Genomic DNA, 27,219 nt, shown 5'->3' with positions numbered 1-27,219 from the left:
CGGTGCGGGAGCTAGGACCCCCGTGAAGGGGGGAATCGTGTGGCTTTGCATATGGCGTACGCTGGCGTTTTGCGCAAGGTAGGTTGTACTGCTAGACGAGAGTCGTTGTTTGGGGGTCGGCGGTGTATCGAGAAAGGCTTTGCAGGCGGCAGGAAGTGTGATGTGGCTGCCACGAAAAGACGATAAGCGACGACGGTCCACTGAGAGTGTTGTGTCGAGAAGAACTGACCCGCCGAGGCAGCTGGTAGGGAGGAAAGGGCAGCGAGGCGGGGAGGAGAGGAGGGAGGGGGGGAGGAGATGATGGCAGAGAGGAAGATCGGAGTGGGGGATTGAGAGAGAGGGCGGGAGTGATTGGGCGAGGCCACGCTCCTAAGCGAACATGGCCATCAATCCTGCCCTTATTGGGACACAACGCGACTGGCGCGTCCATCACGTGACCGAGTTCTTCGCGTCCTTTCGCACGCGCGTCTCCCATTGTCCCACGCACAAATGCACATCCCCTCCATTGTGTACGCTACAAGCCCCAAGCAGGCCGTCCATAGTACATCCCTTATGACTCCTCTACGCTCCCATCGCTCTCCGTAAGTACGTGGCCCAGAGCGAACAGCCCAGCGGGCAAGGATTGTTGTTGACAACGAGGCCGATGATGTCACCCGGGCCTCCGGATCTCCCGACTCTCCCCTGGCCTCCCCTGGGCTCTGCCTCCTGTCCCCTCTCAGAGCGCGAGGGCTATGTAGCTAGGCACACGTTAGCACCACAGGACTTTCATTCTACCCGCCATGCACGCAGTCACTCACCCAGCAATCATGATCGACCCTCCGAGCGGCGTGGTAGGTCCCAGCCATCTCAGCCTAGCCCGACCCGCTCCGGTCAGCTCGCAGCTCTCCGTTCTAGGGCCGCACCAACGAGCTTCACTCACCGATCCGACTGAGCCAGCACCAGCGTCATGATGCTTCCGGAGAAGACAATGCTACCGACAGCAATGGCAGGGCCGGCGAAACGGTGCACAGCGAACCGCGGGTGCAGCGAAACCAGCAAAAGCGCGAGCCCGTTGTAAATCTGTTAAGTACACAAGCTCAGGCTCGTTCAATTCCGCAGGTTTCCTACCAAAAATCGGGTCCGGAGCGGATGTCGGAGCCTGCGAAATGCAATGGAGGCAGCTTACCGCGTAATTTGAAGCCGTCTGCCATGCATGCAGCTTCTCAGGCGTCACACCAGCCCTCTTCTGCAGACCATGCGAGCCAAATGCACCGGCTACGATCCCCGCAGCAGCTTACAGAGATGGTTTGTGTCAGTTGAGGTCCCTTCCACACCGGACTGCGACCGGCTTGTCACCTAGAACGGCTCCGGTCCTCCAAAGCAGGCTGGAACCTGGGAAAGCATTCAGGGCTCGAGGAAGCAGAGGAGTGGATGCAGACGGACGCGACATAGCTAGAAAACGTCGAAAGAGTATGCGGGTGAGGAGGAGCTCAAAGTGAGTTGCAGAGAGGCGGGTACAACTCGGAGTACTTGTGCGGTTCCCACTGTACCGTGGCGGCTATACGCGTAGGCTCGGCGACGGCATCCCGCCGAACCCGGGGCGGGCCAGAGCGGGCCGTAAGTACATATACAATGTCTCTTGGGCGGCGCCGTCGTTGTGTAGGGTTGCGTTGCACATATTATATCCAATGTCTGGGTCCCGCCATCAGGTTGTGCTCTCAGTACATACTCTCAAAGAAGATAACAGCTGTGTTGCGAGAGAGCTCAGAGGACGACTCGGAGATGCAGTTACAGCAAATAAAGCATTTATTACTCAGTCTGAAGGTCGCCCCTCCGAACCGACGTCATCTTGACGCGATGTTTATACCTTTCAGTAGATACGAGTGGAATTTCGCTGAGTACGACGTCGTAGCAGCCGAGGTCAATCTACCTCTCGAAATCTGCGTAGATATGAGTGAGGATTGATGCTCCGGGCCTGACAAGTGATCTCGCTAAGGGGTATGCACTAACAAATGCTATAATCCTGACTGAGGTAAAATTAGGGTCTCATTCTGAACACATAATTAAGTTCTGTGTACCTAGAGAGCGATTATGGGGTGAATAATCGAAGTTATAGGAATCACAAGGGGAATGACATGCCATTCGGTTGATGAGGATGAATGTGCATTCCCAACATGATGGTGTCCCGAAGTGTTAGCTGACTCAGTCAAGTAGGGCCGCTGTGATTGCATCCGCGAGCATAAGCGCTCGGCGTTGAGTAGTGAAATCCGGATCCGGCATTTCACCCACGTGGTCGGAGATCAGGGATTTTTCGTGAGCGCCCGTGTATGCTTTGGAGGAGCGCTCGTTTGGCGGTCGCTCAGCCCTTCGAGGACTCCTTCCTCCCCCCATCCCTCCCTCCACCACCCACGTTTTACCGCCATGGGAAAGGCCCAAAAGAAGACCGGAAAGGGTCGTCTGGACAAGTACTACAAGCTCGCAAAGTACGGCCGTATGCTCTACCTGTGCAGGCCGATCGCTAAACGGCATTTATAGAGAGCAGGGCTACCGTGCCCGTTCAGCCTTCAAGCTGATCCAGCTGAACAAGAAGTACTCCTTCCTCGAGTCCGCACGATGCTGTATCGATCTTTGTGCCGCCCCGGGTGGTTGGCTGCAAGTCGCGAGCAAGTACATGCCCACGAACAGTGTCATCGTCGGTACGCCCTGCCCTGTCCTCCCTCCTTTCGCCTGATGCGAGCCCCGGTCCCTAGGTGTCGATTTGGTGCCCATTAGGGCCATCCCCCGTGTCGTCACATTCGCCTCGGACATCACGACACAGCAGTGCCGCAACCAGCTCCGCAATGAGCTCAAGGACTGGAAGGCGGACGTCGTGCTGCACGACGGTGCGCCGAACGTCGGTACGGCGTGGGTGCAGGACGCCTACAGCCAGTCCGAGCTCGTGCTCATGAGTATGAAGCTCGCGGCCGAGTTCCTCATCAAGGGCGGCACCTTCGTGACGAAGGTCTTCCGCTCGGCCGACTACAACAACCTCATCTGGGTGTTCAACCAGCTCTTCGGGAAGGTCGAGGCGACGAAGCCGCCCTCATCGCGTAACGTCTCCGCGGAGATCTTCGTCGTGTGCCGCGACTTCCTCGCGCCGAAGCACATCGACCCCAAGTTCTTCGACCCGAGGCACGTCTTCAAAGAGCTGTCGATGTCGGTGCCTGCGGACGAGCAGAGTCTTGCCGCGCAGAAGAGCGCGCAGGTGAACGTCTTCCAGCCCGAGAAGAAGCGTCGCCAGCGTTCTGGTTACGAGGAGGGCGACTACACTTTGTACAAGGAGGCCGGAGCCGCGGAGTTCCTCAGGGGTCCCGACGCCGTCACGTTCCTCGGAACGTACAACAAGATCACTTTCACGACCGACGAGGAGAAGGAGTGGTTGAACCTGGACATTACGACTCCAGACGTAAAGGCGAACTGCGATGACCTGAAGGTTTTGGGCAAGGGTGATTTCAAGGCGCTGCTCAAGTGGCGGACAGCCATTCGAGAAGAGGTACGTTCGTCTAAATATTACGTTTACGACTTACGATGCTGAACGTGCGCTAGATTGGTCTCGAGAACAAGTCCAAGGACACCGAAGAGCTTACTGAGATCGTAGAGGTCACAGAAGAGGTCGACGAGGAAGAGCAAATTCAGCAGGAGGTAAGCACGCATATTAAGTGCAGTAACACGTCTCCCACTAACACTTCTCTCAGCTCGAGCGATTGAACGCGGAGGCATCAGCCCGTACAAAGCGCGAGCGTCGCCGCGCAAACGAGGTCAAGACGCGCACCATCCAGCGGATGCAGCTGCGCATGGTCGCCCCCATGGACATCGGTATGGAGCAGAACGACGACGCGCTCCGCGGCCAGGACGACATCTTCGAGCTCGATGACGCCGAGAAGGCCCTCCGCGGGAAGCGCTCCGGGGCCGGCTACGACGATGACTCCGAAGACGACTCCGAGGAGGAAGCCGAGGAGGACAACGAAGTGCTGGACGAGGATGAGGAGCGCGAGCGCAAGGTCGCAGGACTGGAGGCGGAGCTGGACGGGCTGTACGACGCGTACCAGGAGCACTTGCGGGAGCGGGACGCGAAGTGGAAGGTGAACGAGGCGCGGCGGAAAAGCAAGGCGCACGAAGAGTGGAACGGCATTGGGAAGGGGGGCGATGATCCAGAGAGCGACAAGGAGGAGGGTGGGTACGAGCGGATCCAGCGGAAGAAGGCGCGTCTTGGCGAGGACTCGAGTGACGAGGAGATGAGCGACGAGGAGAGCGACGAGGAGGAGGCAGAGGAGGAGCCTGCTGCTGGGAAGAAGAGGCGCGCGGACGGTCCTGCGGATTCTGGTGCGAAAGCGAAGAAGGCGCGGGTTATCACGAAGGTGCAGGAGCCCAAGGTCACTGCGCCCCTCAGCCGATCTGCCGAACTCTGGTTCAAGCAGGGTCTCTTTGCTGACGTCGACGCCGAGATCGAGGACGATGACGAAGAGGAAGAAGAGGTTGAGGAGGAAGAGGAGGAGGAAGAGATCGACGAGGCTATGAGTGGAGTTGAGGATGAAGTATGTGATTACTCATGTCCCAATATTGCTCTGCTGATCTTGGTGTGTCTACTAGGCTGCATCAAACGACGAAGACGACTACAACGACTTCGAAATTGTACCTCAAGACGCCAGCGACGACGACATGGACATGTGGGACGTCGAAGGCGAGGACGAGGATGAAATCAAGCAGGCGAAGATCCGAAGTGAGTTCACCTACATATTTATTCCTGTCGCCCTCATCTAGCAATACTAACACTACTTCGCAGAACACGGCCTCACCACCGCAGAAGCGATGACACTCGCCACGCAGCTCGTGAACCGCGAAAAGACACGCACCGAGCTCGTCAACTCCGGCTTCAACCGGTACTCGCTCAACTCCAAAGACGACCTCCCGCCCTGGTTCCTCGACGACGAGGAAAAGCACTACAAGTCGAACATCCCCATCACCAAGGAGGCCGTCGACGCGCTCCGCGCCAAGATGCGCGCCTTGGACGCGCGGCCGATCAAGAAGGTCGCGGAGGCAAAGGCCCGCAAGAAATTCAAGGCCGCGCAGCGGCTCGAGAAGACGCTCAAGAAGGCGGAGGGCGTGAACGAGACGACGGACCTGACGGAGCGCGAGAAGGCGAAGCAGATCGAGAAGCTGCTCGCGAAGGGCGCGAAGACGAAGCTCAAGAAGGACATCAAGGTCGTCGTGGCCAAGGGTGCGAACCGCGGCCAGAAGGGACGGCCGACGGGTGTCAAGGGCCGCTACCTTATGGTGGATTCAAGGATGAAGAAAGAGGTGTGCCTTTTGTCTAGCTGTGGATACGTTGTGCTCAAGGGACCTCACAGCTCCGGGCGAAGAAACGGAAAGAGAAGGCCACCAAGAAGCGCAAGCGTACATAGGCTTCTGGCTGCCCTCCCTTCGCCTCGTTCTTGTTCTTCCCAGACTGTCATATATGCCGGCTGCACATCACACCCTGTACCTCTTCCCAGTAGCATGATCGATTATATTGCAGCATTACTAGTGTATACGTCCGTGCTCTATAGTATGTCGTGGTCATCCATCTGGGGATCGTTCCACTGCTGCGTGTCCTGCAGCGCGGAGTACACCTTCGGCGGCGGTTCGCGCAGAAGCGACAGCCTATCGCAATCTCGGAGGAATTGCGTCCACGCTTCTTCCGACGACGCATCCGGGCAAGTGACCTAGGTAGGGCGCTCCCGTCAGCACTGGCAGCGTGTTTAGCGGTGGCAAAGCAAAGGCATACCTCGCAATGCATCGACTTCTGGCTCGTCTCGAGGTCCAGCGTGCTCTCGCAAATCGCCCGCGTCGGCGTCACGTCCTCCAGAGCAGGATTAAAGTCGGCGGACGTCGGCTGCACGTCATCGCCCACGAGCTCCTCGCTCTGCCTCACGCTCGTGTTCGAATGCAAGATGTATCTCTCCCCCGCACTCTCAATCAGCAGCGGCGGGGTCGGATACTCCGCGTCCAGGTCCGCACCACGCAAACTGAGCGCCCGGAAGGGAGAGGAGGAGATTAGCCGCGCAAAAGACAAGATGGCGCGAAAACACGCACTAAGCACGCAATTGCGTGACATACTGCTGCAGCTCCGCCGGCTGCCGCGCCTCCGCAAGCTCGGTCGCGCTGCGAACGGTGAACTGGAGATCCATCGGGCTGAAGAGGCGTGAATTTCGATATCGGTCACTCAACGCGCGAGGCACCCGAGACGGACGTACCGGTTGGGCATCATAAGGTTGAGATCGGCTTCCACGCCAGTCCAGCAGTGGACCCCGGCGGTGTTGAGGACCGGGATCTGGGCCACCCGCGGCAGCGCTGGGTACGCCGATAGCGGCTCAAGTCCCTCGTTCATGTCGAGTGTTGAGAGGCCCTCTTCAAGGTCGCGCTCGAGCATCGTGCCGCGCGGTTCTTGAGGGGCGGCGGGAGGCTTTGTGAGCGTAACCTCGAGCGAGATAACCTTTCTGCGCCGCACTGGCAAGGGGGAATTGGCCGAAGATTCTTTTGAACCGCTATCGGCCCCGCTATCCAGGGCATGGTACACCAGACGGTGCTTCGTGCTCTGATTGAGAGGAGACACGTCCAGCAGGGGTAGAGGGAGGCTATGTACCGAATCGTGAGCAGCCAAGCGCAGCGCGGCAATCGAGATAGTGACTAACTCGGGCACAAACGTCATCTTGACAGGATTTTGCGCAATCCACTTGCGTACCTTACCGAAGGGATGTGCCCCCGTCAGTGGCGGTACCAACGTCGCGCGCTGTTCCCCGGAATGGCGGGTGAGTAGCATGTGGCCCATGCTGGAAGCAGCCAAGCGTCAACAAGTGGACCCACATAATGCCACACGCGAACACTCACGATGCTTTTACGACGATAGGAGGCTGACCGGGTTGCCCTGCGTTGGGCAGACCACGGAGTAGTGCAGTCTTGAGGTTGCCGTTTTCTCTGAAAACGACTAGATTTTAGTAACATGTCAACCACAACTGAAAATGTGACATACTCTGAGCCGATGAGGATATGGCCTTTTCCCCCTTGGAGGCCCCCAGTATGTTCAATACGCTCCCGGAAGTCGGCAGCAAGCCACTGCGCGGCGCGACGTAAGCGAAATGTGCCGCTAGTGTTCATGGTGAAGGGTAATGGGCGCGGGGACAGGTAGGGGAACAACGCATAGTCATGCGGGAACATCACCAGCTGCTCCACCTGCGTGGTAGCTGCACCGGGTGGAATATAGGTCAGGATCGGGGTATGCAAGCTCTCCTCAATCTATAATAGAAACATTAGAAGTCGACAACAGCGTGCGTACACCACACAAACCTCGTATACTGCGCGACTTGCGAGTCGCTTCGCAGATGATAGACCTTCTTCGCCTTTGGCAACGATTTTCAACTGCGTGATTATGTGAGTGGATAGCTAAATATTAAAGCAACGAGCACAGTACCTTTCCAGGCGTTGAAGGAACGTTCTCGAGGTATGCGGAAGCAAGGCGAGATATGCGCTGCACCATGTCCTGCGGAATAGCCACGGAGAATGGTAGATCATATGTTTCTTCCACAAAGCTCTGCACAGAAATGTAAACATTGACACAACTAAAAGTACTCAGTACAGCATACCTTCTTGAGAATGAGGAGGCGCTCCGCTATATCCCTAAGAGCACCTCGGCTCCCTTCCACTTGCAAAGCCATAGGTTCGCGGCGTAATGAGATATGGACGTCAAAATCCTTGGAAAGACGTAGCAGGTCCGACCCGTCTAATGATGCGTCAGCACGAGTAATGTCTTCACGTATGTCCCTATGACGCACCGGGACCCAAAAACAAGAACAAGTCGCTTGCGGTGACCGGGAACGCTGTAACACAGAAGTTGCACTGAGTTGAGGGTAGTAGAACGAACGAGCATGTACCACGCACCCTGGATGGAAACTTCTGTTCGATCCCGCTTGGCCTTTTCCAACTCCTTGAGCGTAGGCCATCCCCACAGCTGCTCGACGATAGACTCCGCGTATTCGACCTTCTTCCTGTGCTTTCCACTATGGCGACTCGCACCTAGCGTTTCTGCAAGGAACTTGCGCAGCTGCTCCTTGGTGAACGACCGACTCAGGTTGTTGATGAGAGTCGTGTACGTCTCGACGTATTGCGGGGAGTGCGGGGAGGGCTGGTGGAGAGGGCGACAGCGCTCGAGGTCTTCCCGGGTAGGCTCGAGTCCGCTCGCGTTTATGGAGGCGAGATAGGACTGCACGCGCGTGAAGTCCGAGGTCTTCTGCGTACCCTTCAAGGGAGGCTGGGTCGTGTTCGTGTCGGCAGCAGTGGACGCGGGCTGGCGAGAGCTGGGGCCAGCAACCTGTGCACCGTCATCTCTCTCTTCTGGGTCGAGACGCGGTCCGGCTTGTGCGGAAAGGGCAGAGTACCGGCGAGGACGAGAGGCAAGGCGGCGTGTCGCAGTGAGCGACTGAGAGAGCCTGGGGTGGCGGAGGAGTGCAAGTGACATCAGCGGCCTGCACAAGTCCTCTGCACTCGCCTCAGCCACAGCACGTCCGCCAACTTTTCTGTACGCTAAGGTTAGGGTTCCCGTTCTTGCTTGCGGGCGTCTAATGCTTCGGAGCTATAAGCGCCAACCCTCTCGATTCACACTACTGAACTATATGGCCGAAACATACATGAAGCACACTCGCTCGTCGTCGTAAGGGATCGTAAGTCGTAGCCACGCAAGCAAGGGGAACCAACCTAGACCTTCTTCTCGATCGTACCGCTGTCGCTCGACACATCGTCCTCAACCTCCTCGGAGTCGTCCCCGACCTCGCCCTCCCAACCGTTGTCCGCGAGGTACTGCAAGAACTTCTCGTCCTCGTCTGCGAGGTCGACCCCAGTCATGTCCGGCACGAAAAAGTACGTGACCAGGATGCCGGTCACGCCGCATATCGCCGCGATGATGAACGTCCACCTGCCGCCGCACACCGCCCGTCAGCTATGCGCGCCGCCCACATGCCAGCCCGCCAACTCACTTTTTGCCCAGGTTGGTCTGGATGGGCGTGAACGCCTGGGTCCCGATCGCTGCGCCCGTCTTTCCGATCGCCGCAGACAGCCCGTAGCACGTCCCCCTTCGCGGGATGTCAGTCGCGACGTCATTTACGCTACAGCTCCGCCCAGACGGCTTCTGCGCACCTTACGGGGGTAGCGAACGACCTGTATTCATAGCAAGGTTAGCACATCTTCTCGCTGCGCGCACTAAGAATAAAGGCACTCACTCGGCGCTCACCAGTCCGAGCATGTCGCCGGGGCCCTAGACCGCACTGCTCAGCATCCGGTGTTCAAGGCTGACGGGACGAATTCCGAATTACCAGGTTGCCGAATGACTGCATCAAACCGTAGCTGCGTTTCTGCGGTGAGCTCACGTTGAACACCGGCGAAGCTCGCGGGTGCACTCACAAGATCACGAAGAGGGGGATGATATGCGTGATTTTGTCGTACGCGAGGCCAATGATCAGCCCTGCAGGGAGTCAGCATTTCAAACCGCTCCACCACAGCAGCCGAAATTGAGCCCACCGAAGACGAGGTACCCGCTAAAGCCCAGGATCATCTGTGTGGAAGCTGCGTCGGCCGTGGAAAATAGAACACCGCAGGTTCGTTACGTACGGTATTCCGCCGGCCCAGGGGGTTACACAGGAGCGCACCGACGAAGACGCCTGGCCACCGGTGTCTTGTGAGCTAATTAAATGAATTCCGAATTCGCGTGCAGCGCGTACCGGGAAGCGCAATCGCGCCCAGGAGCAGCTGCCACTCCGCGGTTGCCTTGATATCCGCGTTTTTGATCACGCTAGAGATGATAGTGCCCGAGAAGACACCGTTCGGGAAGGTGACCTGGACAGGGCGTGAGCGGGTGTGCGCTGGAGCGGGGCTAGGTGCGTCTCACAAAGTCGTAGAGGAACCTGGCCACCGCAGTCAGCGTAGAGTTCGACCGGTTCTTTTCCGAGTAACTCACCAGGCTCCGCAGGTGCCAATCAGCGTCCGCCAGTAGCGTTTGAGCACGAGCCAGTACGGCACCCGTCCTGTACGCACTCAGTATGAAGCACTAGAAATCGGGGAGGTGCACTTACGCTTGATCGCGCCTTGCCGGAACCTGATCTCGCAGTTAAACTCGGGATCGGGCACGTAAGAAACCATGGGGACAGGACGCACAGTACGGTGGTCATCATGCGCATCCGGAAGAAGAAGACCGTGACTGGGAGGAGGATGCCTATCCCGAAGCACACCCGCCACACCGTCGGCAGGTGGTCTTCGCCGGCGGCGGATAGCACGATGAGAAACACGGCGACAGCCAAGGGTCCTCCGAACTGGGCGGTCCGTTCAGTGCACGGACCGAACAAAAATACCGTATACACCCACGCTCAGCACGAAGTTCGTCACCATTATGAACACTGCACGGATCTTGTGAGCGTGTCCGAATATTCCGTGCAGTTGACCAGAGTGCTAGAACATACCAGGGCCTCTGTGCTTGAGAACCTTCTCATTGGCCGCCTCGCTCGCGCTCGTCGAAGACGCAGGATACTCGCCGCCAACGCCCTACGTGACACCAGCTGTTCAGTTGCTGTTCCCACACATGATCGAAGCAGCCGCGCACTCACCACCCCCGTGATTCCTCGGGCCACAGTCAAGCACCAGAACAATCCCTGGACGCTGCCGTGCGCGCCATGGGCCGCGGTTCCTATAGTCGCGCCGACTATGATCAGGAGCGTCGTAGCAACGAGCGCCGCCTTGCGCCCGACGCGGTCACACAGCAGCCCGACCGAGACCTGTCCGAGCACCGCACCTGCAGCAGCGAGCGCACAGTACGGATTATCATCCCACGCATACGTCAGAGAACATCGAACATCGCGCAGGGTCCAAGCGGCAGTGCGCGCTTACCGACGAGAAGGGCGTTGGAGACCCGGGTCGAGACGTCGGACGTGTATTCCTTCGGATAGAGTTTCTTAAACACGACCTGTCGGGCGGCCGCAGCCCCATGGTGAGCACTCGCTGCGCTCCACGCTGAAACGACTGATGCGCCGCCCAACACTGACATTGCTCATCGTCATGAGGTTGTTCTGGTCTGCAACGCCCCGGCACGTCAGTTTCCGCGCCCATGCTGGAAACGGGGGGTGGAATCGGTGCGACTCACATCCATCTGAGATCAGGCCAAACGCTGCGGCGGCGATGGTCATGTACGCGCTCATGGCTGCCTTCCGCGACACCTTCGCGCCAGGCTGTGTGCGAGGCGGCTCCTTGGCCGGCCCCACGCCACCCTGGTCTCCGTCGTACGCAACCACCGCGACGCGCGCATCAGCCTTGGTGTCTTCAGGGGCGGCAGTCATGGTGGTAGACGTGAGGAGAGTGGGGAGAACTCTGAAGGCTCGCCGACAGCGACGCCCCCGGGGCGCGTCTCCTTATGAAAGCGCGCTCCCAGGCATCATGGCTGCTGCAAGCTCCGCCATCAAACGCTGCTCGGACACCAGGCACGGCAGCGGTGGGGGGCGAGTCGGGGGCTGCGTGCACGCGCACGTGTGTGGCCTCCCCCCCGCCTCCGACACCGAAGCAGCCCGCGATGGCAGGCGTTCTTGATGGGTCCCGCACACGGAGGCCCGGCGCGCGAGCGCGGTGCTGCGGCACGTGCTACGACATACTCCAGCGCTGCGTCGCACCGGCGCCCCGGATCGTCTGCGTCAACGTTCGAAGCCCTGGCGCGCGCTCGAGACGTGGTCCGACGTCCACGTCCACGTTCAATCCACAGCCGCATAATATAGCGTTCCGCGACAAGAATAGCGACGTACTGGCATGGTGGCGCTCCCCGTCCTCCACGGTAGACGATCGGCAGAGCCACTTGTGCGTCGGCTGCAGGGCCAGAGACCAGGGTGCACGTCCTGGTCATCTGCATGCCTTTGTCACCAGCCGGGTGCTGCGCTGCCCGGAAATCCGCTGTGGGAGAAGCGCAGTGTACCGGCACAAAGAGCGCAATAGAAATTTATACAGCCTCCCTCGGTCGTCATTTATCACTTTCCGCGACATGCCAATAGCGACCATGACATTATACAAGGAGCCCCCAAGCCTCCTCGGCAAGCGATTCCACGCCCTGCCTCTATCAGGGGTGTGCGTCGGGACCACACGCCTGACGTGCAGGGCGTCGGCTTGCGGCTAGGAACAAACACGCCGCCCCGCACATACAACCACCCCTGACAGCGGAACGGACGAGGTTGTCAATGTCAGCGTGCGGCCTGCCGGATGGAGCGACGTGGGGACTCACCGGCGCCCTCAACGAACGGTGCACACACGAGCTAGGCGCCGATAGCGTCGATTAACCTCATCAGAACCCCGGCACGCCAAGTGCGCCCTAGCGCGACAGTTTATGGAATACAACTTGATCAGATCCGTCACATGCATGTCAACAGGTTCGAGGCGCGCGTTGCGGTGGGGTGCACAACATGCCTGTGGGACAGATAGCAGAGGGGAGGATGGGCACGAAGCAGGCGGGTGCGGACGTATGTCTTGGAGCAGGGTTTGCAGGAGATACGGTCGTCGCGCAGGGAGAAAACGGGCCGTCGTGCGAGCTTCGTGGCGAGGGCCACAAGGGCGAGGTGGCTACTGAACTTCGCGACGTGCGGCGCGCCTCGGGACTTGGACATTCGCGGGATGTGATGTTGTCGAGTCCTCGAAGCGGAAGAGCCTCCGGAAGACGGTGCCGTACGAGGAACTTGCACCACCCAATTAAATCGCACCGGGCCTCTGCGGAACCGCCGAAGTGAATATGAAGGGGCGGTGATAGACCCGGATTCTGCCTGAGGCTGAGAAAACAGACTCGACGGGGTGACGTACGAGAACCTGTTTCAATGTGCGCCCGAGGCTCTTGGCACCGACGTCGGCTTCTGCAAACGCTTATGTGAGGGGAGATTACGCGGAGGAGACTGTCACGTTGTGGCGACTTGAATGTATCGAAGTAGACGCGTGGCGCCGGGCCTGAGCGAGGACAGGATGTGTGAGATAGCTCCGACAGAGAGGAGGTACTTCGCAGTTCCTTTCCTGGAGGTCGGGCGACAATCCTATGGACCTGTACATGTGGTGCGCAATCAGAACTGCACCCATAGTTAGGCGGGGCTACCGGAGTTGGGGACGCACAATGATCTTGGGAAGAAGAATATGATGCAGCACCGTTGGACAGGATTCAGTGATGCATGCACGTCGGTGCCCCGCACTAGAAGTGGGTCTCTATGCACGCGACGTCGTGGAGATACATAGATGCAGGCACTGGGGTAAAGTATGGGGCTTTCGGATAATAGAAGTGTTCAGCATAGGTACCCACCAAGGACATCAGTCGCCGGTGTCATTACCGTACCTTTGGCAGTGGAAGCGCCTACGACTTCGCGAAGGCGACTTCAGAAGAAAGCTGAACAAGCCTCACATGTTTACAGATACGGGTGATGCTCGCGCCCCGGAGACGCATGACGATACGGGTTGGGTTTGCCGTATCTAAGTTCCGTCCAGAGCGACGTATGCACAGACGCAGCTAGCGGTGGGAGAGATACGACCATGCCCAAGATGCGAGACACGGCCCAGGGGCCAGGTTATTGCCGAGTCACTGCGGTTGCAGACTGCCCAAAAGTGAGCTCTGTACATGACAGCGACGGCACAAAGTAGCAGCCAGAACATAGGGCCCCTGACGTCATGCAGCTGGCGCAGACGTCGTGTCAAAGACGACGAGTAGGTTGACAACATGACGGGGGCCCAACGTCCTGGCAGCGCTCCTCTGCTGCATCCCGTCCGGAAGGTGGGGTAGAAACGGACTGCGACCACATCATGACCCCGAGGGCGGGGCGTTCGTGCGCTTCGTGCAGGGTGCAGGGAGCGCGCACATGGCGCGGGGTTATCGAGGCAGGTCCAGATGCACAGACAGATCTGCGGTATTAACCGAGTCGAAGACGTCGTGGGTATTTCCGCGGTCCGACACCCACGGCGCGGTCCCGGGTCGAGGAAATACCCAAACGGGGACGTGTCGCCTGAGGATCACCGTGCCAGTCTAATTGCCTCGGAAGGACATCAGCAGTCTATAAGCACGGTGAGCTGGCTGATGCACCCTGTGCTAGGCATTTGCTAAGCTGCGGTGTTGTGCAGTTTGGACACCGGTCGCAACTGCCGACGCCTAGGCAGGGGCACAGCGCGCGTAGGCATATGTGCCGGCAGGCTGAGAGACCGACCTCCTAGGGAAATAAAGAATGTCAGAAAATAGATAGCAATGGAGAAGAGCCTAGAAGACTAGAGCCTACTCTGGGAAGTGGCGAGTGTCGTGGCTCGTATCAAAGAACTGTCGGAAGACCATCACAGATGGAGAGCGAGGCATGCGGGACATGGAGGGCAATTCGGAATTGTGTCTGGAGACGCAGCTCGCAAACCTCCACGGAGGGTCGGAGCAAGAAGCGCAGTTCCTGTACGTGCGGAGTGGGGATCTCGCCAAGCGAATTCGGAATTGAGGTAGACGAGACAGAAGGATGACATCTGGAGATATGTGCTGCTGTCGCATGGGCCGTGGAGGGCGCAGAAAGCTCGAAACACGGCCCAGAAACGGTCACGGTTGAGGTAAGCATAGGTCAGCGTGTGCATCGCCCACGTGTCGTACGCGCGCTGCTAGCCGATGCGGGGTGCGGGGAGTGCACACGGAGTGTATTTGTGTGCGCCAAGGTGAGAGGCGGCGATAGAGGCAGGACAGGAAGGTCGAGTGGGGATGAGGAAGAACGGTGAGGCTGTGGGGGGCGGGATTACTCGGACGGGCAGGAGGGGATTGTCGCGAACCGCAGGAGGAGTGGCCTGACGCGCAGGGCACGCGATCTAGATTGGAGAGGCGCCGGCGATTATCTGGCGGTGATATAAGGGGAGATGGCCAGCCTATCTAATCAGTTAACCCGCCGCTCGAGATCTCCCCCGGCCTCTCTGCGGGCCTGTTCTCATCCTCCATAAAACTTGGCTCGTCGCCGTCCGCCGCGTTCCCAGCCCTGCTCGCCCCCCTCTCACCCATTTGTCCCCGCCTCCCCGCCCTTCGCCCGCCGTGATGAGCGCTGCAGCCTCCCCCACTGCGGTCTCTTCATCCTCAACCCTCTGGGCTACCGGTATGTCGTCCATCGGACACCCGTGGGATCCGCTCGTCTGACACGCTTCCTCGCAGCTTCCAAGGAGTGGGTCATCCCCGCGAAGCCGAAGCCTGGTCGCAAACCAAAGAAAGACGTTGCCCCGCCCCCAGAGGAGACTGCCGAGGTTCGCAGTCCGAGTCGGCCCCGGTCGGCGCTAATTCCGATGCTAACCCGTGTCTGATCCAACAGACCGACAGCAAAGGGCGACGCGTGCAGAACAGGTGTGCATCCACCATCGATCTATGTGATCACTCCCCTCAATATACATTTTTACAGAGCAGCACAACGTGCTTTTCGCGAGCGCAAGCAATCCCAGCTCGCCGAACTCCAGGCGCGGGTACAGCAGTACGAGCAAGGCGAGATCGAACGGAATGTTGCCCTCCAGAACATAGCCAAACGTCTCAAGGAGGAGAACGAGAAGCTGCGCAAGGAGAACCTCGAGCTCAAGGACAAGGTCGCCCAGTTCGAGGAGCGCGTTGCTCAGAAGAGACCACGCGACGAGTTCTGCCCACAGTCCCCCTACGACCTCACCCAGTCCCCCGCCAAGAAGCGTAACAGGGTCTCCATCGATGCTCTCAGCAACTTCACCCAAACCTCCTTCCCCCCGGTCTCATATGCCTCCTCCCCCTCCGCGGCGTCCTCGGCAGACTCAAGTGATGCGCATTCCAGCTTCTCTCCCGTGCCCATGTCTCAGTCCGCCCGGGACACGCCCATTTTTCCCCAGACGTTCGGTCTCAACGGCATCTTCGAACTGGCTTCGTCGGGCAAGAGCAATCTTTTCGAGCCTGGAGGTGCTCTCGACACGTTCGACTGCGGCCTCTGCAGCGACAATACCCCCTGCTTCTGTCGCGAGATGGCACTCCAGCAGGCCAACGATCGGATGGCTGCCGTGAATGGCGTCTCGCCCATGAAGCTCGAGACAGCCGATCAGAATACAGCCGCTACGTCGTCCTCCCCATCTATGGTCCCGCAGACCCAGACCTCCACCTCCATCCTCGACAACCTGCCCGCATACCAGGCCCCCGTCCCTCTCCGTCGCCGTGCACCCAACCCCTCCCTCCAGCCTATATTCCCCATCACCCTCCCGACATCAGAGCCAGCGCAGCCCGAGGTCCCCTCATGCACAGGTGACCCGTCCAACTGCCCGGCGTGCGCCGACGACGCCTTTGGCAAGGCGTTTTGCGCGGCCATCAGCAAGTCGGTGTCCTCCTCTGGCCCATGCAACGACTGCCCAGGTCGCGGTCAAGGTGGCTGCGGCGGCGCGACGGGCAGCGGCTGTTGCGGGAACCCCGGAGCCTGCGGACGCGGCGCAGACGCTGGAAGCAGCAGCGGTAACGCGAGCGGCTTGGCAGCGTCGGGCTCTGGCTCCGGATCAAACGCGTCGGCGGCAGCCGCGCCGCTCACCTCGTCGCTGCTCATGTCCGAGCCGCTCACGACGTCGGAGACGATCCCCTGCGATGCGGCGTGGCGCCAGATCAAGTCCCATCCAAACGCCGTGTTCACGGACCTGTCCCTCCTCGCCGAGGTCGTCGCGCGCCGCACGAAGTGCACAGGCCCCACCGTCGAGATTTCTCCCGCCCCAGGGACGATCACGCCAGAGAGGGGGCTGTCGCCGGGCATTCCCGCCTATGCCCAGCAGCAGGACAGCCAGCCGATCATCCTCACCGACCCGCACGCGCAATATCACGAGCGGCAGCGGACACGGACGGGCGGGACGTCTTCCCCGCCGCAGTTGGTGCCTCAGGAGGTGCTCGTCAAGTGCGGCCGGCAGCGCGTTCGGGAGGTCATGGCGGACGGTGTGCGGGATGCACTCCGGCTGCTCGATGCGAGGTTCGCTGTACCATAGGATGGCAATATGAAATCTTCGTTCTTAACTTACTTTACTAAGTATGACCATGCCTCATGTACACTAGCCGCTGCCTTATATTAGAGTGACTCGTCGAACCCACAAACACCACACATGCTATCATCGCAGCTATGCTTCGCGCGGCAGAACACACGTCCGGGAGTAACGATACTGTACGCGGTGATCAACGCCTTTTTGCCCTGGTATATTCGGGGGTACGTGTCAATGATACAGCGCGAACGTGGTCCTTCGCCCTCTCTTTCTTCCGCGTGTACCCCAGGGAGAACCTCCAGCCCTGCAAAAGGTCCCGCATCTTCCACCGCAACATTCGCTGCTCCCCTGAAGAAAGCCGCTCCGGCATGCGCTTCCCCTTCCCATGCAGGCCCCGGAAAGCCACCACCAGCTCGTGCAGTGGAGCCCGGACGAGCGCGTCCGCCATCGGCCCGATCTGCGGCCACAGCTGCAGAAGGATGCGCCGGGCAACGCGAAACGCCTTCGCACGCACGAACGCGCTCACAAGCGCGTCGATGGCAGGCACGTCCGGGCGGAAGCCCTGCGCGACCATGGCGCGGAAAGCCGCGAGGGCCTGCGACGGCTGGCCGTGTCGCGCGTACCCGGCGATGAGGATGGTATGCGTCTTGACGTCGACCGGGACGCCTGCGTCTGCCGCTTCCCGCATTATGTCCGCCGCGCCCGCCATGTCGCCTGCTGCCGTGTAGCCCTCCATGAGTGCGCCGTAGTGGTAGACGTTCGGGCGCACGCCGGATTCGACGGCCTGCCTGAACGACGCGAGCGCCTTGTCGAGGTCGCGGTGAACCACTCCGTCCTGTTTGATGCGCAGGGCGAAGGAGGCGCGGTCGCTTCGCACTCCGCGAGCGGTCAGCGACTGGATGATCGGTCGCAAGAGCCTCCGGTAGCGGCGGGAGAAGGCGATGCCCGCGGTTGGATGAGAATACTCGTCCGAGTAGGGTTGCAGGTGATCAGCAGGCGGGTCCTCACGAGCTTCGCCGACAGAGTCGTCCGCCGCCCATCCCCTTCGGTGCATCGTAAACCGCTGCTCTCGCAATAGAGCGGCCATAAGGACGTGGAGGTGTGGCGTTGTGGGAGCCAATCCGGCAGACATCAGGGCACGCACAACCCTGATGATCTCCCGAGGACGTGAACAGTCATCTCGGTAGAGGTGTGACAGCAGAACCCTTAGCGTGGTGGCGTCCGGGTCGATCTTCGTAATCTGCATCATACGTAAGACCGTACGAAGCCCGCTCAGACGTCGAGTCTGTAGAACACCCCAAATGAGCGTGTTGAAAAGACGGATGGTTGGAGAGGCTGTGTAGGGAAAGGTGGGGTGTTCGGCGGGGGTTGTGGGAGAGAACCCTAGTTGGGGGAGGAGGGCGGAAGCCGTGGGGAAGTCCCGGAGCGCATCGGCCACGATGTGGAGTGCATCGTTGGGACAATCGACAGTGAAGTAAAGACGCGCGAGGGCAGGTGCTGTGTCGCCATTAGGATGTATGTGTGTAACGTCCATTTGCTGCAATGTCCCCAGTGCCCGTTCAAGATCACCTTGGCGGGCTAGGTAGTTGAGCAGCAAATTGTAGGTGGAGATGTCGATGGAGACTTGGTGGGAGAGAGGAAGGGGAGATTGGTTGGGATACCCCTCCTGTACCGTCGCAGACGCGCCGCCTTCCAGGGTGGTACCTGCCCCAGGGCCGGAGGGGGGGCCTCCAGGAGGTCGCGAAACCAGCGAAAGAATCTCCACGACGCCAGGCATGTCGTGGGCATCGAGAAGGAGCTGCACGAGACTGTTGACTATGACAACTGCTGTGTGTCCATCCGCTGTGTTCAAGGCAGCAAGAGCCTGGGTCCTGGCAGTGGGCGTCAAGCCAAGTGAGCGGTGGCTGGTGAGGATGACGGCCCACGTTCTGGCGGAGACGCGAAAGCCAGCGGATTCCATAGCCCGGACGCATGCGAGAGCAGAAGGGAGGTCGTGATTGCGAAGGTGCATGGAAATAAGCAGATGGTACGTCAGACGAGACGCTCTGACTTGTTCTCTTGCGAACAGGTCCAAGACTTCTTCCAGAGAGAGATAACGCTGCGATTCCATGAGCGCATGCAAACGCCAATTGAGAAGAGCTGTAGTGGTGTATCCGAGTCGTTCCCTGGCAGTACGCACAAGGGGTAGAATCGACCGCCACTTCTTCATATCCGCCAACTTTTCCGCGACTGGACCGTAGAACTTCGGGGAGAAGTTGCAGCCCACTTCGTTCGCTATTCGAAGGACCCATAGTGCGCGCCGGGGTTCTTTGACATCGAGGAGGTAGTGGACCAGCGCGGGAGCACGACGCGGAAGGCGCAGGTACGTTATGAGCTCCTCCATAGCAGGTAGACGTCGCAGATCCGCAAGTGTTGGAAGCTGCGTTGGTCGAGCATCGAACACGCCGTCGATGAGGGATAGGATGGAGGCAGGAGGCAGATCCTCCGGTGGCACGGCACCAACGTCCCCCGCTGGCCTCTTCCACCGCAAAAGAACCGCCTCTACATGCTGCGCCCCCACGTAAGGATCGTCCTCGTCGTCCTGAGAAGTGCCTGTCGTCACCGCAGATGTGTGATTGAGCTGCAGAGCTAGTGCCGGCCGCCATTGAGTTTGAGTCGAGTGGATTGGCTTCGCGAGTACGCATATGGGATGGAGCGAGACACGACCTCTCTCCAGGATGTTGTGTGCGGCGTGAACGAGATGCCTTAAATCCCGACCCACTCTCCAGGGCATGGACAGCCAGGATGACGGGGCGACGATATCCCCGAGTCGCCGCCGTGAGCTGGACGGTGGTCAGGATTGATGTTGGTCCCAAGTAAGAACGCGCGGAGCATCGTACCTCTGCACGGGTGAGTGCTATGGAGCGAGTCGGGGGAAGAAGGGGGACATGCAAAGGGTGGTGCAGGTCGAGGACGGGTCGTTGTTCAACGCGCGAGACGACGACCTCGACCTCGGAATGCCAGTCTTTTCGCGCCTGGCCCAGCGGTTCGGCACTTCCCGGCCCATCCCGGCGCAAGACTTGCGTTGGCGCCCATCTGCTCTTTGCAATTGCCCTCTCCTCGTTCGTGGCCTCCGACGTCGGATATGAATTGCGAGTACCTGAGCAGTACGTAGCGATACGCTGAGGACAGCCAGTCGCATACTGGCATCGCTTGTCGCCTACTCAGCGGAGCAACGACATGAGGAATTGTCAGCTGGTGCGTCCATCCTTTTGGAAATCGTAGTGATCCTCCTCGAAGCCATGAAGACAGCGGCAGATCTGCGATACATGCGCACAAGATACGACCCAGGAGCCGATCGGCTACTCATCTGGCAATTGACCGACGCTCGTGTCCGCGTTGGAGTGGTCTTCGTTGAGCTTCACGCCACACAAAGAACCTCTGACGGTTGGCATACGCAGGTCGTGGCGAGCGTCTGCACGGTCATCTACGCTGACCTGGGGGCCGTGTAGCGTCGAAGTGAGCCACGGAGCGTGCTTCAATAGCCGCCTACCCGGGCGGAGGCAGGCAGCCGGCAACTAAGGGCGTCCTTGTTTCCCTGCAAAGCCCGAGTAACGCTCACTGGAGGCACCGGTGCGTCATCTGCCGTTGCAGTCTGGCAGTGCATCGCGGGTGGTGATCTCAAACGCGCCGGAAGAGGCGAGCACCATTGCAAGCTTCAACAGGGGAACTCAGCGGAAGTCCGAGGAAATGTTCTTTGCGATTTGCCGTGCTCCAGGGCAGCTGAAATGCGTGCCTGAGTACCATACTGATTTCAACACTCTCAAGACAGGCCGGAGCAGACTGAGGGCAGGCGGCTCAAGACCTGTCGCTGGTGATACACAATCCGCAAATGGCGGAGGACAGAGTGCTTCAGTGTTGAAATGCTAAACCTGTTCGAAGCCACAGGAACGTTGACCGCATCTCAAGGGCCACGCGGGGTGGCGGGGCAGCTATGTTGCAGGCTGTGTGGTGCTTGCTGAGGCCTATTCCTGTGCCACGGTGATCGGGAGTTTTGTGCGAATATGTCGCGCAGATGTGCCTTTACGCGCGAGGTGGCTGCATCCAGAATGCAGCCGAGCACTTTAGGTGGTGGTGGGTGCCAAGTCGGCCGAGGAAGAGGACTGGTCGGTTTGGCGTTGCATACTCGAGCGCCGTCGCAGCCGCTGTTCGATAGCCGTCGACCGGTGCCTTCGGGCGATTCTCCCGCGTTCGTCTTCCGCAGGCAGGTCGTTCGCCACTCGCCGCAGTTCTCGGGCAAGGTTTACTGATTGCTCAGCAGCTCATCTGTCACAGAGTTCATCAGCACAGTCCCCGACGGCGAGCAAGTGCAATGCACCGTTGCTCTCCAAGGCTTACGAGCTGCGCGCTATGACTCGCTCCAGGCGGTAGCGCAGCTCCAGTCGAGGCAGTGGACCCTTTGACTCGGCGAACGACTATGACATCTTCATTCCCAGCCGCCCATTTGACCCGTTTCCGTCCAGTTTCAAGACGGTTACAGATGTCCGGCGGTCGAGATCTTGTCCTGATCCCTCCCCTTCCATCATACGGGGTGCCTTGGCACTCGTGCGTATGTTCACGGCCGACAATTCTTGCAGGTTTGCACTGACACTGGCTGTTCTCGGAGGGCGTTTGAGATTGACAACCGGATACACCCGTCCAATCACCATGGCTGGGCATCCTCATACTTGCATGCCCTCCTGTGTATATAAGCTCCTCGACATTTCAGCTCGCTCCCAACTTCCCTTCATTAATCATGACCGCCTACCGGACTCACCTCACCATCCTCGAAGCAACTGCCGCTAAGGTCCCCGACGCTCCTGCTTTCCGTGTACCACGCCTACAGCCGGGAACAGACAATGTACAGGAATGGGACGTTATCACCTACCGCGAGTTTTGGCAAGATGTCGAGCGTTTCGCAAGGCATTGGACACAAACATTGACTGCCGACGGCGTGCCTGCTCGCTCCGTTGTTGGGTTGTGGTATGTGTTTCCCTTCACAAACAGTGCCGTTCACATGCTCATATCATATCAATAGGCTAGGCGGAATGACTTACGTCGACGCATTGCACATCTACAGCATCGTCCGCGCCGGTTACATCCCGCAGTTCTTCTCACTACGACTACCCAACCCTGACATCATCTTCGAACTCCTCGAGCGATCGAATGGCAAGGCTCTCATCTACGACGACTCATACGCGTCGGTGCTCTCACATAACCCCGTACCTACATATATGGCTGTGGATGCGCGGATACTACCAAACGCAGAAGTGTCCCTACCACCCAATCAGGGTAGCCGTAACGGCGACGATACCCTCATGATCTTCCACACCTCCGGCTCTACTTCTGGGCGACCAAAGCTCGTACCATGCAGCTATGCATGGTGGGACTTCACCCTGACCAAGACCTGGACGGCGATGAAGCCGAAGACCGCGCGCAACGGCCGACAAGACGTCACCGTCTGGATGTAAGTGGTCATTCCCTGCACATCAGAGATAGGTGCTAACTGCTGGCTCTTCCCACAGGGGGTCTCTGTGCCACTTCGGCCAGACGTTCATGCTCTCCGGCATGATCCAGCACGGCTCCTGCACCGTCCAGTTCACGAAGCAGACGTTCTCATCCGACGAGCTGGTTGACATGATCCAACGCTGTGGGCTGTCACGCATCAACCAGTTCCCCACCTACCTCACCCACCACCTTCGCAACTCGCGCCACAGCCCCAAGCTCCTCTCCCACCTACAGGGGCTTGACGAAATCCTCATTTCGGGGTTGATGATGTCGCCCGAGGACGAGGAATGGGTGTACCGCAACGGGATCAAGCTGATGAACTGCTACGGGAGCACGGAAGTCGGCTCGATGCTCGTTTCGCCAGAGGACGACGCGGAGAGCGCAGTACACACGATCAGCCCCGTCCAAGGCACCAAGTATGTGTTCGTCCCCGTGGACGCTGCGGCGCCGTCCGACGACGCTGCCGAGACCGGGTACGCGGACGCGAACGCGCAGCTGCTCGAGCTCATCATCCTCGCGGAGTCCCCGGACTGTCCCGACCGCTCGCTGCGGCACGAGGACGGGAACTACCACACCGGCGACCTCTTCCTCCAGGTTGCGCCGGGGAAGTTCGTGTACCGCGGGCGCAACGACGACTGGATCAAGTCCGAGAACTCGCTCCGATGCGACACGAAGGCGGTCGAGGACAACGTGTTCGCTACCTGCGCGGATCTCGTGGCGACATGTATCGTCGTCGGCAACGGCCGCCCGTCGCCTGCGCTGTTCGTCGAGCCCGCAGTGGAGGGCACGGACCCCGAGAAGCTGAAGCGCGACATCATCCGACGCATCCGACCGTTCCATGCGCGCCGCTACATGCACGAGCGCATCGTCTCTGCACGGTTTGTCGTCGTGGTTCCCCGTGGCACGCTCCCACGCACGGCTACCAAGGGCAACATCCGGCGCAGGGCGGTCGAGGAGGCGTTCAAGGAGGAGCTGGACCGCGTGTATGCGGTGGCGTGCTGAGACCGCAGGCGGGCCCCGGCGGTGCGCTAACACTATTCCTATCTTATTTCATCTGGACTCTGGCCTCCTGTCAACAAGCATTCTCGTCCTGTCCACGCATCCATCTTGATCCTGTCGCGTTCTACCAACGCTGTATCCCTACGCCGCATAGCGTAATCCACCTATTAACGGACTCTCATAGTGTAGTGTTAACGTTTTATATCGAGCCCGAATACGTAGCTCTCCCTTTGTACTCGCTTTACCTCACCCAATCGTTGTATTGGAATAGAATATCGCCTACGATTCAATCGAATTTGTCCAATGTTGCCAGGGATATCGCCCTCATCATCAACCTGAACAGCAGTGGTCTACCGATTCGATCTAACCCATCACGCCCCAAAGGAATATAAATGAACACGGCATAGCCCAACAATACACATAAGCAAAATATCTAAACACAGCAAGAGTGCGTTAATCGGACAACGACACCTCTTCCTCCTCTAACCGCACAGCTGCGTCCTCCGCCTCGGAGTCTAACCGGGTCCCTGCGATGAGGTCCTTGTCCTCAGCATTACGAGAGTCCTCGAAGCCTAGAGCGAGGAAGCTGAATATAACTACAGTCGCGCCCAGCATGACCTGTGCCCGCGCCGGCCGCCCTAGGACGAAGTCTCCCAGGACGGCCAGGGGCATGGTTAGGCTAAGGCCCACGGTGACGACCAGCGGCGTAGTCTTGAGCATCGCAATGACGTAGATGTAGTCGCTCGACAACGTTATGGCCATCTGGAACCGCTTTCAGCTCGGGGAGGCGATGGATCGCACGGGTGATGGGCACGTACGTTGATGAGCAGAGCCATCACGGCCTTGCTCGTGCTGGGCAGCTGGAATGGCTCCACACCAGTGAGGTGCAGTACGACGCCGATCGGCCAACATGCGAGGATGTTAAAGAGGCCGACGAAGCCGAAGAACACTTGCATGTCTATCCGCTCCTCGGACCGGATCCTGACCTTGAGGAGAGTCACATACAGGGCGTAAAAGAGGGCCGAGAGCAGCGCTAGCGCGTCCCCAAATATCGGTGCAGATGGCAGGTACGCCATGGCGGCCGATGGTGGAGGGCCGGGAGGCATCGATGACTCCGGCTGCGAGGAGTCAGACAGCGATACCAGGACTACGCCCACAAAACTAACGGTTTTTGGTTAGTCTATAGTACACTACCGAAGGCAAGGATGACATACCTGGTAAACACGGCGGCAATCTTGACGATTGTCAAGCTCTCCACGCGGAAGACCCGGCCGATGCCCAGAGTAAAGAACCCTGTGTAAACGCAAACTGAGCAAACTACGCCCGCAATGGCATAGTCTCAGATATACTCACCGCTCATGCTGGATAGGATTGTGGCACTTGCCACGCTCGTGTAGTCAAGCGATGCATTGACTGTCCAATTGGCGATAAACCATAGGAAACAGAACAGCCCCGCGAGCTGGGCCGTCTCCCTGGTCGTGAGAGGCTTGGAGACATCTTCCCCGAGGCTTCGTTCTGGATTCTGCGCATGCACACGACCACGATAAGCAAAGCACGCGAAGACACCGCGCGGCACATGGCGAGCTCACCGTAACGGCCAACGTCTCTGCCGCATCTACGTCCGTCAGAAGTGGTTCGTATCCGTCATGCCGGCTGCTATGAAACATGAGGGTTGAACGGAATGCTATGGCTTGGCAACCTACCCACCGCTTCCGCCCTTCTGATAGCTTCGTGCATAGAATCTGCGGAAGGCGTATGGCAACAGGTACAGTGCAAAGGCACTAGTATTGAGATAGGTCACGCTGAACATGATATAAGCATGGTTACAATCCTAGATAACGCTTTGGGGACTCACAGGAACGGCTTCTCATAGCCATCCTCGAACAGGTCCTGCGGCAGAGGTTAACCTCCCGTACAAGGCAAACCATGAACCTACTGACCTGCGTGACAAAATTTGATGATGTCCATAGAACAACGACCACTAAGAGCAAGAGAATGCCGATGAGGTAGTCCCTCCGGACGGCGGCATGAGAGCGAACCCGGGAGTGGGACTTGCCGCGAGAGCGGGTACGCGGCAGAGGTGCAGATTCGGTGTCCATGAGCTCCTCAGCTCGAGCTCATTCCCAGATGGAGTACGCAGGGAACCAAGGAAGGACACCGCCGAGGATGAGTGGTCAGAGGAGAGCGCGATAGCGATGGCTGGGGCGCGAGGGCGGCGGTAGTGGCAGCACCAGAGAGCCGCAAGACGCCATTTCTGTTAGCCGGCCCGGTCCCGCTTTTCCTTTCCTGGGGCTGCTACCATGGGCGCTTCCGAACTAGCTGCAAGCTGCTTTGCAGCAGAGCTTCTGTCCCTTGCACACCCACACCCTAGTGCTTTTTTCTTTATCCACCATGGTGAGCCTCGCCAGATGCAACTTCTAGATATTTGGCTCACCCACGAAAGTCAGCCCAAGGAGAAACGCAGACGCAGCGGCGCCCACGAGCAGTCCGTCAAGCTGCACAAACGGCAGTACGCTGCGCAGGATAATGCTGTTGAACATGTCGACGTCGGGGAGCAGAGTGAACGAGCGGTGAGCCCCCACGTAGCATCCCGTGCATCTGTGATCGCTTAGTGCTATTAATGGAGGCTCCTGAGATCTTCGAGGACATGGCCATGGAAGACGAGCCGCGGCCCACAATGAAGAAAAAAGAAAAGCAAGCTCTGAAGCACGATCTTTTCTTGAAACGTGCGTGCATCTGCCTCACTGATTTCCTTCGCACCCCCGTCGCTCACCTGGCTGCGTCCGCTGCACAGGTCTGGAGCAATCTCGCTCTCCATACTCAAAATCACACGACCGCCGCCTGAAACGCAAAGCGAAGGAGCAGGTCGCAGGCGGCATGAGTGATATCCAGGCGGCAATCTTCGCTGTTGAGGACGACATACCAACCGCAGTGCAGAACACCATCGCTGCTGATGAGGAAGAGGCCGACGGGACCGACGAGCCCAAGGCCAAGGCGAAACCCAAAGCTGGGCAGATCGGCGAAGGCAAGGGCGCCCCGCTGTCAAAAAATCAACGAAAACGCGCTCTGTGAGTACTCGGCTGCGATAATCCCTGTGCTTCACCAAGCGCATGCGCTCACGCCGCATGCCCTCTCGCAGTCAGCTGGAACGCATGCGCATCCCCTTGATTCTGTCCACCCCCGAATTTGCTGCGAATCCGTTCCAGACCATCCGTACGCACGCGAAGAACACGCTGGTGAAACACGAGCCGCCGACCGCCGCATCTTGAGCCGCTCCGCGTGCAATCGTCGATACTCCGAGGCCTCCGGAAGTTGTTGACAGCGTCCGGAGGACTCACACACCTTTCCGAGGACTTCCTTCCGTCACCAGAGCTCTTCAATATTGCTGTCACCGGCGACTTTGACTGAGCCCGCGGTGCACACTGACCCCCGCGGGGATCCTCAAGCCATGCCTCAAGCTCGAGTAGTGTGCCTTCACAGAGAGAGGACGGAACATAGAAATATCTTTGTTATGTATGAGGGGAGGCATTATGTACGCTGTTGGTAGGTACAGTCATGTTGTATACTACTGGTATGGATGCGTTGAAAAGTAAGTATATGGGCGGGCATACTAATGCAGAACAAATCGAAATCCATTGATCGACCGTGAAGACATCATCCGAGGCGTAACGTGGGCATATAGAGCGTGCG

The 27,219-nt window shown here is 58.9% G+C and overlaps 9 protein-coding genes across 9 annotated transcripts; 4 read left to right on the top strand and 5 right to left on the bottom strand.

Moving 5' to 3' along the window:
* Window positions 1-473: 473 nt before the first annotated feature.
* Window positions 474-1,491, bottom strand: TRAVEDRAFT_55365 (DUF423-domain-containing protein). The gene is made up of 6 exons (XM_008034185.1): window positions 1,423-1,491; window positions 1,336-1,371; window positions 1,166-1,272; window positions 920-1,059; window positions 798-851; window positions 474-737 (listed from the first exon to the last, which is right to left on the bottom strand). Exons 1-6 carry the CDS (start codon window positions 1,427-1,429, stop codon window positions 716-718), a joined length of 366 nt encoding a protein of 121 aa, XP_008032376.1. The 5' UTR covers window positions 1,430-1,491; the 3' UTR covers window positions 474-715.
* A 909-nt stretch (window positions 1,492-2,400) lies between these two features.
* Window positions 2,401-5,724, top strand: TRAVEDRAFT_108558 (FtsJ-domain-containing protein; the record flags this gene model as incomplete). Its single annotated transcript, XM_008034715.1, has 7 exons — window positions 2,401-2,462; window positions 2,515-2,675; window positions 2,730-3,511; window positions 3,565-3,660; window positions 3,714-4,553; window positions 4,609-4,738; window positions 4,802-5,724. 7 exons carry the CDS (start codon window positions 2,401-2,403, stop codon window positions 5,722-5,724), a joined length of 2,994 nt encoding a protein of 997 aa, XP_008032906.1.
* A 1,720-nt stretch (window positions 5,725-7,444) lies between these two features.
* Window positions 7,445-8,509, bottom strand: TRAVEDRAFT_33225 (uncharacterized protein; the record flags this gene model as incomplete). The annotated part of the gene is made up of 4 exons (XM_008033784.1): window positions 7,445-7,585; window positions 7,638-7,774; window positions 7,827-7,871; window positions 7,933-8,509. 4 exons carry the CDS (start codon window positions 8,507-8,509, stop codon window positions 7,445-7,447), a joined length of 900 nt encoding a protein of 299 aa, XP_008031975.1.
* Window positions 8,510-8,745: 236 nt separating this feature from the next.
* On the bottom strand, window positions 8,746-11,219 carry TRAVEDRAFT_111327 (MFS Git1p-like glycerophosphoinositol permease; the record flags this gene model as incomplete). Its single annotated transcript, XM_008034714.1, has 19 exons — window positions 8,746-8,962; window positions 9,024-9,119; window positions 9,184-9,204; window positions 9,267-9,301; window positions 9,360-9,390; window positions 9,448-9,508; window positions 9,565-9,598; window positions 9,655-9,704; window positions 9,765-9,879; window positions 9,932-9,947; window positions 10,001-10,067; window positions 10,116-10,138; window positions 10,198-10,352; window positions 10,405-10,436; window positions 10,500-10,581; window positions 10,644-10,828; window positions 10,924-10,999; window positions 11,079-11,107; window positions 11,177-11,219. The coding sequence occupies 19 exons, from the start codon at window positions 11,217-11,219 to the stop codon at window positions 8,746-8,748; spliced, it is 1,368 nt and encodes a 455-aa protein (XP_008032905.1).
* Window positions 11,220-15,088: 3,869 nt separating this feature from the next.
* TRAVEDRAFT_33223 (uncharacterized protein) lies at window positions 15,089-17,013 on the top strand (the record flags this gene model as incomplete). The annotated part of the gene is made up of 4 exons (XM_008033783.1): window positions 15,089-15,146; window positions 15,203-15,291; window positions 15,357-15,388; window positions 15,444-17,013. The coding sequence occupies 4 exons, from the start codon at window positions 15,089-15,091 to the stop codon at window positions 17,011-17,013; spliced, it is 1,749 nt and encodes a 582-aa protein (XP_008031974.1).
* A 184-nt stretch (window positions 17,014-17,197) lies between these two features.
* On the bottom strand, window positions 17,198-19,944 carry TRAVEDRAFT_158700 (uncharacterized protein; the record flags this gene model as incomplete). Its single annotated transcript, XM_008034713.1, has 2 exons — window positions 19,884-19,944; window positions 17,198-19,826 (listed from the first exon to the last, which is right to left on the bottom strand). Exon 2 carries the CDS (start codon window positions 19,775-19,777, stop codon window positions 17,198-17,200), a length of 2,580 nt encoding a protein of 859 aa, XP_008032904.1. The 5' UTR covers window positions 19,778-19,826; window positions 19,884-19,944.
* Window positions 19,945-21,778: 1,834 nt separating this feature from the next.
* Window positions 21,779-23,758, top strand: TRAVEDRAFT_55359 (acetyl-CoA synthetase-like protein; the record flags this gene model as incomplete). The annotated part of the gene is made up of 3 exons (XM_008034184.1): window positions 21,779-22,005; window positions 22,061-22,489; window positions 22,548-23,758. 3 exons carry the CDS (start codon window positions 21,779-21,781, stop codon window positions 23,530-23,532), a joined length of 1,641 nt encoding a protein of 546 aa, XP_008032375.1. The 3' UTR covers window positions 23,533-23,758.
* A 94-nt stretch (window positions 23,759-23,852) lies between these two features.
* Window positions 23,853-25,738, bottom strand: TRAVEDRAFT_139237 (uncharacterized protein). The gene is made up of 8 exons (XM_008034712.1): window positions 25,470-25,738; window positions 25,385-25,419; window positions 25,233-25,331; window positions 25,119-25,185; window positions 24,883-25,051; window positions 24,744-24,822; window positions 24,348-24,690; window positions 23,853-24,291 (listed from the first exon to the last, which is right to left on the bottom strand). Exons 1-8 carry the CDS (start codon window positions 25,626-25,628, stop codon window positions 23,983-23,985), a joined length of 1,260 nt encoding a protein of 419 aa, XP_008032903.1. The 5' UTR covers window positions 25,629-25,738; the 3' UTR covers window positions 23,853-23,982.
* Window positions 25,739-25,894: 156 nt separating this feature from the next.
* Window positions 25,895-26,960, top strand: TRAVEDRAFT_139234 (uncharacterized protein). The gene is made up of 5 exons (XM_008034711.1): window positions 25,895-25,923; window positions 25,977-26,099; window positions 26,156-26,255; window positions 26,324-26,597; window positions 26,669-26,960. The coding sequence occupies exons 1-5, from the start codon at window positions 25,921-25,923 to the stop codon at window positions 26,796-26,798; spliced, it is 630 nt and encodes a 209-aa protein (XP_008032902.1). The 5' UTR covers window positions 25,895-25,920; the 3' UTR covers window positions 26,799-26,960.
* The last annotated feature ends 259 nt before the right edge of the window (window positions 26,961-27,219 follow it).

This window comes from Trametes versicolor (genome assembly GCF_000271585.1).
Source record: "Trametes versicolor FP-101664 SS1 unplaced genomic scaffold TRAVEscaffold_1, whole genome shotgun sequence".
In the NCBI taxonomy this organism is placed as follows: Eukaryota; Fungi; Basidiomycota; class Agaricomycetes; order Polyporales; family Polyporaceae; genus Trametes; species Trametes versicolor.
This window is presented reverse-complemented; position numbering and strand designations above follow the sequence as displayed.

Coding starts and splice junctions, on each gene's coding strand:
- TRAVEDRAFT_55365 (XM_008034185.1), bottom strand. Junction 1,273..1,335: donor GAGGACCGGAGCCGTTCTAG/GTGACAAGCCGG, acceptor CATCTCTGTAAG/CTGCTGCGGGGATCGTAGCC. Junction 738..797: donor GGGTCGATCATGATTGCTGG/GTGAGTGACTGC, acceptor ACGTGTGCCTAG/CTACATAGCCCTCGCGCTCT.
- TRAVEDRAFT_139237 (XM_008034712.1), bottom strand. CDS start 25,628: ATGGACACCGAATCTGCACCTCTGCCGCGTACCCGCTCTCGCGGCAAG. Junction 25,186..25,232: donor CAGAAGGGCGGAAGCGGTGG/GTAGGTTGCCAA, acceptor CATGTTTCATAG/CAGCCGGCATGACGGATACG. Junction 24,823..24,882: donor AATCCTATCCAGCATGAGCG/GTGAGTATATCT, acceptor GCGTTTACACAG/GGTTCTTTACTCTGGGCATC.
- TRAVEDRAFT_139234 (XM_008034711.1), top strand. Junction 26,100..26,155: donor GGGAGCAGAGTGAACGAGCG/GTGAGCCCCCAC, acceptor CTATTAATGGAG/GCTCCTGAGATCTTCGAGGA. Junction 26,598..26,668: donor AATCAACGAAAACGCGCTCT/GTGAGTACTCGG, acceptor GCCCTCTCGCAG/TCAGCTGGAACGCATGCGCA.